The following is an 11,477-nucleotide window of genomic DNA, read 5'->3' on the forward strand; positions in this document are numbered from 1 at the left end:
GTGTGGCATTTTTGAGGTGATGACTGCATAATCTATTGAAGTTTATGGAAGTTGATCTTGTATGCACGTGATTTCAGTTGGACAGAGATATTGTATGTACATTTATTATGCATGAATACAATGCATCCACTATATTTTAAAGTAAATTATTGCTACTTTTCATAAATAGACAAACTATCGCTATATTTCATGATTAGGGGAGAACTATTGTTATTTATAAATTTTTTTCTTTCATAAGAGTTTGTTTGAATTGACTTATTTTAGATATTTGGATAAAATTAAAAAGTGCTTTTAAGCATTTATTTTTAAGTTAAAATGATAAAAATAAGATAAAAACCATAAATTAAAAAGCTTAACTTATAACTTTTAATTTATAAACCGAAAATAATAAGTCCGGACCTAATACTACTAGTTGTATAACCAAAAAATATGAAAATGAAAAGAAAAACAAAGTTGCTAGCTCAAGGCATGGGCCTCATTCTTGGATAATATAGACCCGAGACCAGCAAAAGCCCATTTACAGAAGGACGACCTGTCAATTGTACGGTGTCGTAAGTGGAGCATCTCATCCTATAAGTTAACGGTTCCTCCTACCCCATGTAGGGTTTTATTCCGAGTGCTTTCCGACTCTCTAGGGTTTACATTTGAATAGATATCTCTGTCCATGGATCTAACTAAGAAACGCAAGGCTGATGAGAACGGCGGTGCTTATCCCGTGTCCAACGAACTCGTCACAACTGCCGCCGCTCCTCCGGCACTCGGTATTCTTTCCCCTGAAGACATCGACAAGATTCTTGAAACGTTCACGAAAGACCAGTGCATTTCAGTTCTCCGTAACGCCTCCCTTCGCTACCCTGATATCCTTGAAGCCATACGTTCTGTTGCTGACGCCGACGTATCTCAGCGCAAACTCTTTGTCCGTGGTCTTGGTTGGGAGACCACCACCGACAAGCTCCGGCAGGTTTTTTCTGTTTATGGAGAACTAGACGAGGCAATAGTCATAACAGACAAGGCCTCGGCGAAATCTAAGGGCTATGGTTTTGTTACTTTCAAGCACGTTGATGCTGCAATTCTTTCTTTAAAGGAACCCAACAAGAAAATCGATGGCCGTATTACAGTGACACAGCTGGCGGCTGCGGGTAATTCGGGGAATTCACATTCTGCTGATGTTGCGCTTAGGAAAATCTATGTTGGTAATGTTCCTTTCGAGATTTCGTCCGAGAAGCTTTTGAATCACTTTGCTATTTATGGAGAGATTGAAGAGGGTCCTTTGGGATTCGATAAACAAACTGGAAAAGCAAAAGGTTTTGCTTTTTTTGTGTACAAAACTGAGGAGGGAGCTAAGGCGTCTTTACTTGATCCGGTGAAGACAATAGAAGGACATCAGGTGTTGTGCAAATTGGCAACGGATAATAAGAAGGGGAAGCAGCAGAATATGGGGCCTGGAGGTGGCCCTGGAATGCTGAATGCTGGACCTACAGGAATGCCGGGTGATGATAGGGTTGGATCGATGCCCAGTTCAAATTATGGTGTTCCTGTAAGCGGGTTGGGTCCATATTCAGGGTTTACAGGCGGGCCTGGTCCAGGAATGCAGCAGCCACCACCTCAGCCTGGAATGGTGGCACATCAAAATCCACATCTGAATTCTGCTATTGGTGGGCCTGGATATGGAAACCAAGGACCGGGATCCTTTACTGGCGTTGCTGGTGGATATGCTGGCGCTGGTGGGTATGGTGGTGGTTCTGGGGATTACAGTGGAGGGCTAGCAAATCCTGGTTACAGGATGCCTCAAAGCTCCGCTGGAATGGCTAGCTCAGGAGGTTATCCAGATGGTGGTAATTATGGTTTACAGTCGGCTTATCCCTCGCAGGTATCACAGCCCGGAGCCGGGTCGAGGGTTCCACCAGGTGGGATGTACCAGGGCATGCCTCCATATTACTGAGGTAATCCTTCTGAGTTTGTTAACAATTATACGTGTCATGCCTCCATATGATTCACTTGGTATTGTTCATGCATATAATTGTTGAGCAACTATCTGAGGTGTATTGGCTACAAACTTCTTTTGTTTTCTTGTTTGATAGGTAGTTTAAATGTTTTGTTACAGTGCATGGCTTACAATTTGTGGACTAGCGTGTTTTTTCTCTTTGCTTATTATATAAGCTGATGATAGCCCCATACCTGTTGTTGAGTAAAGTAGCCAACATTTTTGCAGTGCAATGCATCCAATTTTGTGCTGTAGATTGTGCTTGAATTTTGTGATGTATCCAGGAGAACAATATTGTGTTATTTCTGTCTGATTTCCTTGAAGAAAAATTAGAGAGTGAGGGATTGGGAATCAATGTGCTCTTTGTTTGGGTATAAATGTCTATTTTCTCTATTTCTGAATTCTATAGATACTCCTCCACCCCCTCCCCGTCCCCCTCCTCCGTGTGTGTGTGTGTGTTAAAGCGTTTGGACAGGGGGCTGCAGATTGGAAGGTTTATTTGCTTTACCACTGAACTTCTGGCTCCTGGATATCAGTTGAGCTTTTTGTGGCAATTCTGGTTGATTTTCTACATCTATTTAGTAGCAAGAATCTGCTTGCGGACTGTAAACTGTTTTACTACATTACTTCCATTCCTAAGGGGGTCCTTATGTTGTATCAGCTCTTAATCCAGGATGGGATTGGCTGAAAGATACAAGGAATGTCCTAGATATTTTCCTAGTTCTCTATAATTAGTTGCTTTTACTGCCCCTATTAATGTGAAAGCATGGCAGCATTCTATTTGATAGCAATTGGGAAAAGCCATAAGCTAACAGAACAACGGAGACTGTATTCGCTAACCGCTTAACTGTCTTTGTGCAATTAATATGGAAAATGGTTATCTGATATTGCTTTCCCCTTTTTTCTATTTTTCTTTCTCTCATCAGGTGGGAGAGGATCTACTTGCACTAGTCTAGTGCATGTTATGTAGAGCCCCTTATAACTTGATCCATATGCTGTTTAGTGTGACTTATGTCCATCTGCTGTACTTTGAAAATGATTTGTCTTACAAATTTCTGCCCGCTACAAGTTCTATATGTTGGAATCTTGAGTGATTGAATCGTACATGAATATCTGTTCAGGTGTCTTGTGAGAGCTTCTTGGACGCAACATGCTTTAAATGGTTGTGGTGATTTCGTGATTGCAGACTCTGAAATCTTTGGTTACATGGACTGCTGTACATCTGTTGCTGCTTCACCTATCTGCTCTTATGTGTGGCTGTTAGTTTATATTTGCTAGTATTAAGTTAGTACTTAGTTACTTCAAAAATTGCTGTATTGTTTGATTAGCGTATTGAGGATTGATGTCAGTTTTGTTATCTAATGTTACCCGTACTTCCTGTTTCTTTACGTTCCTATCTGGCAATCGTGTTGACCATGTGGCAAAATTGACCTTCTAGATCTATCATGTTATGTTCAGCCATTATTGGCTCAACTTCTGTATGTAGACAAAAAGCGATCTTTATGATGCTGTCAGACTGCTAATCCAATACAAATTATTGGATGGAAACAAAATGTCCGTTTATTGTTTTAATTAGAATTATGTCTTGAAATAAATAAAACCAGTACGAGTTTTTAAATATATGAATATCTAGAATTATTGATCGGATGGAAAAAACACTAATGTTGTGCAGCAGGATTCATATTGCATACTGTTTGCTTGCATAGTCAATAGCTGGTGAATTAAAGCTGTCTTTGCTGTTGGTCATTGATTTGAATCAAATAATCTGGCACAATGATAATAATGTGGATTGATTTATTAGAATTTTTGTATACATGGTTAATTAATTAATACCTGGTGTTGGGAAGTCTGAATACTTGCAAATGTTACTGTGTAAGCAAGAACCAAAGTCTTTGCTGTCTGCCATTTTGCTTGCAGTTTCAATTTTTCTCAATAACAGTGGCGTTGCAATCACATCGCAAATGTAGAGAAAAAGAAAATAAGAACTCTAGTTCACTGTTTCTTTAAATCTGTTCTTTTTGGAATTATTGGAACATATTCCTGAAAAGTCTCTTTTTTTGGAATTATCAATATTCTTCTAGCTTCTCTCAAGAACTCTGTTAGTACTTTCCATAATTTCATTTGATGAGAAGGTATGCATCTTCTCCTAATTTCTTTGTTTTGTTTTGTGGACGGATTTGGGAGGGAGACCGGTATGGAGCCAGTTGGATCAACAAATATAGGATGCATGTGGGTGGGTCCGTGCATTGTTGTTTCAGCAGAATCATGTTCACGTCACTATGTTTTTGCTGTTTACAGGATTAGTAGATATTTGTAAATTGAATCTAATATGGTGTTTGTTTCTAGCTATGTACATGCTGCAAAAGATTGGTGTTGTCACTATGTTGTTGCTGTTTGCAGGATTTGTAGATATTTGTAAATTGAATCTAATATGGTGTTTGTTTCTAGCTATGTACATGCTGCAAAAGATTGGTGTTGAGCTCAGTGATCTGTTTGACATGTGCCTTTTTCGTTTTTGGTTTTCACCTCGTTTCTCAAGTGTATTGGATTTGTTCATTCCTGTTCATAGATTGGCTTCATTTGAAATCTGCTATTGAATCTTAAGTAGTGATGTCTTAATTTCTGTACCATTAAAAAAGTTATTGTTTGTTGAAAATTAAGATTATATCCCGGTTTGCATAACGTGACCAGTTCTTAGTTTCATCAATTCATTGGTGGTTGAAGATTGTTACTTTTGAATGGCTTCTTTTTTACTTATGGAATTTTATTAGACTTAATTTGCTTTTAAAAGAAACTTGGAACATAAGTGAACAAAAAATGAGGATTATGGAACATCACGTGTTTTCCCAAATTTGGATCTGAACTGTGAAACAAAGTTCTCAGCTGATTTCAGATAAAAAGATTGTTGAACTTTTTTGAATTTAATTCAAAAGATTAAACTTTTTTTGAATTTAATTATTTATTTCTGCAGTCACTGAAGGTAGCTGCCATTAAAATCCTGAATGAGTTAATCATGTCGTACTACATGTTCTTATTGTAATTGGAAGGCATACCTGGTGTTTTCTTTTGTTAGCCCACTTTGACTTCCACCATTGCCTGGTGTTTTCTTTTGTTCGCCCACTTTGACTTCCACCATTGCCTACCTTGATGTGGATTTATTTTCTCCATAACAAAATTCGTTTCCTTGTTTCTTGGTTACTCTGTTGTCTATTGTTGCTGAGTTGCGGTGATGTGGAGTGGAGCGAAAGCTGTATTTCTGAGGTGTGGTGGCATGTGCTGCTAATGTGTTGAAGATCAAGGTCCAGTTGATGTGATAAATGCTCCAAGGTGGAACGACCTTGTAAAATGCCTTGAAAGAAGAAATTTGTTATAGTTCTAGAGTTGTATTGTTATATGCGTTGAGTAGTAAGAACAAAATATCGCAAGTTAGTCTTTGCGAAATTCAGCAGTACAGCAGCTGCATACGCAAGCTTCTGGTGTTTGGTTCTCCTTTATACTTCTATGGTTGTTGAAAAGAAATTAACGTAGAAGGCAAACTACAGTTTGCTTGTAGAATGTTATAGTCTCTGTGCTAATGGGTGTGTCAAAATCAATCCGTTTGGAGGACCTATTATATATACATCAAATTTCTCTAAGTTGATGTTGTTGGTATCATGAAATGTCTAAGTTGATGTTGCTGGTATGATGAAATATTGTTTACTTATTCGTGCTTCACGCGAAATTTAATATTTTCTAGTAATTGATTATGTTAGTTGACAATTTTCTATAAGCACACAAACATAGTTATGCATGCAATGCAGAAGTTATTCTTTTTTTTGTTTGGTTTTCTTTGGTATTGATTTTCCATATTAATATTTATCTAATGTGTATTTGTATTGCGTACGGTTCATTAACATTAGAGATCTTACATTTCGATCAATTTTATTTTGATACGGTATTTATTGGAAAAGCATCTCAAGAAAAAATAAATAAATTGTGATAGTAAAAATTATATTTGAGGTTATACCTCATAAAAGAATTGAAACTCATAATGCAAAATAAAATGTATATATTTAAAACAACTTGATGTGGTCAATAATTATCTCTAATATAAAGCAGTGGAAAAGTTTAAGAACATTAATACGATTATTGTTACAAATTAATTATTATTATTAGTCATTACTAAAAATAATATATCATAATAACTCTTCAAAAGAATTGATATATAATAACGCTTGCTCCTCCTTTAAAAGAAAAATTAAGAGTAAGCGTTATAACTCTTTCTAATCCTTGTTCACATCTCATTTACAATGAAAGCAAGAAAAATAGTTTATATATTCAAGCATACTACATAATGTTACTAAAAGAATTAAATGAGGATTTTTTTTAGTAAGAATTAAGAGAAGTTAAAGAAATAGTATACTTCGAGTTTCAACATAATGTATTTAATGCGATTAACATAATGTATTTGTGAATTTTGAACTTTTCTAATATGACACGAATAATTTTTTTGTACAAAAGAGAGAATAAAAATAAATATTTTTTTTAAACAATGAGAGGTGTTGCATTTTTTTTTTTTATTCAGATACATACATATATATATATATATATATATATATATATATATATATATATATAATTGCCACACACTGTCATATGTTATTCATTCACATTGAAAAATATCAATAATATGTGCTTAATTAAAATAACAAATACAACATATTTGGTGTATTTACGCAAAGTAAGATTTGGGATATGCTCAATTAAAACTAAAATAATATATATATATATATATAAAAATTTTTTCATTGATTTGTTGTATATCGTCTATAGCACATTTTCATTCTGAAAATTAAATAACCATAAAGAAAATTAAAAGAGATAAATTATCTGAGTAAAAATAAATCTATAAGTAAATAACTGATAGATATACATGATTGATAATTTTTGAAATCAATCATACGAGAAATATTCTCATATAATTGCATTACTGCCGCACATTGTCATATGTTATTCATTCACATTGAAAAATATCAATATTATGTGCTTAATTAAAATAACAAATACAACACATTTGGTGTATTCCTACAAAGTGAGGTTTGGGGTATGCTCAATTAAAACTAAAATAATATATATATATATATATATATATATATATATATAAGAGATAAATTATCTGAGTAAAAATAAATTTATAAGAAAATAACTGACAATACATGATTGATAATTTTTGAAATCAATCATATGAGAAATATACTCGTATGATTGCATTACTGCCGCACATTGTCATATGTTATTCATTCACATCAAAAAATATCAATATTATGTGCTTAGTTAAAATAACAAGTAGAACACATTTAGTGTATTCCCATAAAGTGAGGTGTGTGGTATACTCAATTAAAAATAAAATAATATATATATATATATATATATACACACACACACAATTTTTTTCTTTGATTTGTTGTATATCGTGTATAGCACCTTTTCATTCGAAAAATTAAATAACCATAAGAAAAATAAAAGAGATAAATTGTCTGAGTAAAAATAAATTTATAAGAAAATAATTGATAGATTTTACATGATTAATAATTATGAAATTAATCGTATGAAAAATATTCGCGTATGATTGCATTACCGTCGCACATTGTCATATGTTATTCATTCACATTGAAAAATAATAATATTATGTGCTAAATTAAAATAACAAATACAATATATTTGGTGTATTACCACAAAGTGAGGTTTGAGGTATGCTCAATTAAAATGTATCATAAAAATCCTAAAAGACTAAAAAGATGATTCGTTCATTTATTCTTTAATTGATTTCTAATATAGAAATGTCATATACTTTTAGGAGCATTAATAGCCAATTACTATGAGAAATATACCATTGATAATATCTCTTTCAACCTTGACAAAATATTAGAAAATTACTATTAGCAAAAAATCATGTGGTATAGCATTATGATAATTGCAAAAGAATATATATTTAATTAACATAGTTAAATTAATTAGAAACTGATAAAAAAATAGACACAAAAACAGAAACATGCACTAATAACAATAAGAAGAAGATCAAAGTTAATTGAGTAAAATTTGCTAATTGTGCTTTCTAATATGTTAGTTAGGAGAGTTTTACAACTTAATATTTGCTAAATAAAAGCGAATTATATATGTGATCAATTACTTTGTTCAAAATGAAGAAATAAAATAAAAAGGAAGAAAATATATTAATTGAAATCAAAATAATACACTAATAAATCTTCAAAATATTAATAAATCATTCAAACTTCTACATTACACCAAATTACTATGACCATTATCTTAACGAATCTTTCAAGACAATTGAACTTCCTTCTTCATCTTGATGAACTCGTATAAAACTGATGTGAACATCTCTTTGATAAACCTTTGAAGAATATTGAAAACATCATCCTTTTTATGTCCTTTCTTTTGATTACTAAACGCATGATTGATGAAAAAAGATGAAGAAGAAAATCAAGAAAGGAGAACAATAACTAAATAACCATATTAATTAAAAAATTGAGAAAATAAAAATTTGCATTCAACAACTCCATAGATGATTGTTATTTATAGTTTGGATAATCCAAAAGAATTAGGTAGAAGGGAGTTGGGGAGACATATTATTTAAGTAGAGCATACAAATAGATGGAGGTTTTTTATAACTCATTAGATTTAATTAGAATAGTAAATATGATTGATCTTTTTTATTTAATAAATAAATTAATTAATGGAAAGAATGAAGAAAAAGACCCCCAAAAGATATATATATATATATATATATATATATATATAGATATATAAGTGACATTTATGAACTTGAATAAACAGAATATTAATAGCTTGTTGGATTATCTATGTGAGAATGATACTCCCTTTGTTCTACTTTATGTATCGTCATTTGACCAGATACGGAGTTTAAGAAATAAATAATGACTTTATATATATATATATATGTATGTATGTATGTATGTATGTATGTATGCGTGTATTGATTTTTGAGCTTTCACATATAATTTTTTTAGTTTTTTTCTTGCATATTTAAGATGATTAAGAGAGTTTAAGGAGTGATTTTTAATTTTTCTTTTATTACATAGCACATAAATAAGAAAAGTTTAATGATATTGATGATAAAAGTTATTTAATATGACTCTCTTTAATATTGTGTATAATGTTAAAGTGAATTTTTAATCTTTTAAAATAAAAAAAAATTATCAAAAAAATCATAAAAAGGATAAATAGCATTGAAGACCTCTAAGGCAAGCCACATAGGATGAGCTAAGAATCTCCTTAATATGACTCTCTTTAATGTTGAGTTCAATGAAGGGTATTTTGATTACATCAAAATCACTCTATCTTTCTAAATGTATTATATTTATTGAGTTTATGTAAAAAATTAAATTCATTATACATAAAGCTAAGTATAATGTATTGATAATTGCAAAATTCGTTTTGAGAATGAAGCTTTAAGAAATTTAAATGAATCCACTTGTGAAAGTGACATTTATGAACTTGAATAAAATGAATATTAATAGCTTAAATGAATTCACTTATGAAAGTGACATTTATGAACTTGAATAAAAAGAATATTAATAGCTTATTGGATTATCTACGTGAGAATGATACTCCCTTTGTTCTATTTTATGTATCGTCATTTGACCAGATACGAAGTTTAAGAAATAAATAATGACTTTATAAATTTGATAAAATTGCTTCTTTTAAAGTCACTTTAATGTTTATCTTTTTAGTTGTCTTTTCTTATTAAGTAGAATCTAGTAAGAATAAAATGAGGATGGTATCATGAAATAGTTGTCAAATAAGAAAATATGATATTCTTTTTAGGCCGAGTCAAAAAAAAAAAAGGCGACACAATGAAATGGGACGGAGAAAGTACATTTCAGAGGTCCAGAGGTTGGAAGAAAATGTGAATACCATCGGAGAAAACAATATTGATGATGGAGTTGAAGGGGATATCATACCTTTGGAATCATTTATGAGTAATTTTCACAATTATTTTGATGCAGTTCGAGAAGACAATACTGAAATTTTTGGATGCAATAAGAAAAGTTAGAGACGAGTTTCAACTAGGTTTAAATTTTAAGAAAATACATTATAATCATATTTCTCTAAATTGTCATAGATATTTTTGTAATTTTTTAAAAATTATTTATGGAATCATATATATTTATATAGGGATTTTTGAAAAATATATTATCTTATTATTTTATTAAAATTGATAATTTTTTCATTGGTTTAAGTCAAGAATTGAGAAAATTATTATATTAGAGAATTTAATAATTTACTGAATATTAACTGAGAAAGGCTTTAGGATACAATGAGTTGAGAAATATATTATTAACCATGGTACATATGCAATTGACCATATGTTTAGATATAGTATTTATTATAAAATAATTATTAAAAATCAAGTTTAATAGATCATATATTCTTTTATGTGTCTGTTTACTTATATAGTAGATGATTTAGTGTATATAATTTTAGCTTATCCACAGAGGATTAAATTATCGGTTCTTATAAGTATAAAGTTTTTTGTTCACAATCTAGGATGAAAATTAGAAAAGCCATTGGTACGATTGTTGCTCAAAATTAAATGTAATTTATCTTGATTATGAAAATAGTGCAGTTTCAACTTCTTATGCTAGTGTATTTTGTATGTATTGAATGGGACCGAGCAGAGATAAATATTTTCGACTGACTGACCAAAAAAGATATTCTCTATACTATTAAATGTACTTACATTCTCTGTCTTGATATAACTATTGTGAGTTGTATATATTAATTATCCTTTTGATTTATTAAAAGGTGAGATCTTGAAATGGGTCAATATGCCTGGTAGATTGGATGATAATAATATATATTAGTGCAATAATAAGTTAATTGATTGAATTCATGTCTCGGTATAGAGATTCATACCTATTTGAGAAACTTATAAATTTTCATTAGGTTAAACTTGAAAGTGGATTTTATGGATTTGACACATGAAATAAGTTAAGCAGTGGTTTAAAGAAAATTAATCATTAGATTGAATTCGTTAGTAATTTAATTTATTGATTAGTATCTATAATCTTAACATGAAAAATTACATAAGTATTTAATGAAAAATTTCATAATATAATTAGAAGAGTGCAGTTATGAATTTCTAATGGAATGATTTGTAATTTATTATGGTAAGAATAATTCAAATCGAAATTTTAAATTATTTTCATAATAGAGAGCCTCAGTAATATTTAACTAGAACTCACAATCCTATTTTCAGGTGAAAAGAAGGAAGACAGACATCTTTTTGTTAGAATATAATGAATTTTTGTTCTCCTTTTTGAACTAGGAAAAATATCTTCATAAGTAGGAATTATCCTAATTTAGAAAGCGAATCAGTTTTCTATTTGATACTTGCCCACTCAAGTATTGAGACAGTTCAACCATTAATTTGAGATCACTACAAAATATTGCAGAATCAAAATTAGACTTG

General features: G+C 31.0%; 1 protein-coding gene across 2 annotated transcripts; it reads left to right on the forward strand.

Annotated features, from left to right (window-relative positions):
* The first annotated feature begins 381 nt into the window (after positions 1–381).
* On the forward strand, positions 382–5,619 carry LOC107858444 (UBP1-associated protein 2C). Of its 2 annotated transcripts, none has more exons than XM_047405054.1 (2): positions 382–1,943; positions 3,106–3,372. In XM_047405054.1, exon 1 carries the CDS (start codon positions 665–667, stop codon positions 1,940–1,942), a length of 1,278 nt encoding a protein of 425 aa, XP_047261010.1. In that variant the 5' UTR covers positions 382–664; the 3' UTR covers position 1,943; positions 3,106–3,372. The 2 variants fall into 2 exon arrangements, with proteins under 2 accessions (XP_047261010.1, XP_016558591.1); XM_016703105.2 differs by lacking the exon at positions 3,106–3,372 and adding an exon at positions 4,956–5,619 and having other exon boundaries at positions 525–1,943.
* The last annotated feature ends 5,858 nt before the right edge of the window (positions 5,620–11,477 follow it).

The sequence above is a fragment of the Capsicum annuum genome, chromosome 2 (genome assembly GCF_002878395.1).
Source record: "Capsicum annuum cultivar UCD-10X-F1 chromosome 2, UCD10Xv1.1, whole genome shotgun sequence".
Lineage (NCBI taxonomy): Eukaryota > Viridiplantae > Streptophyta > Magnoliopsida > Solanales > Solanaceae > Capsicum > Capsicum annuum.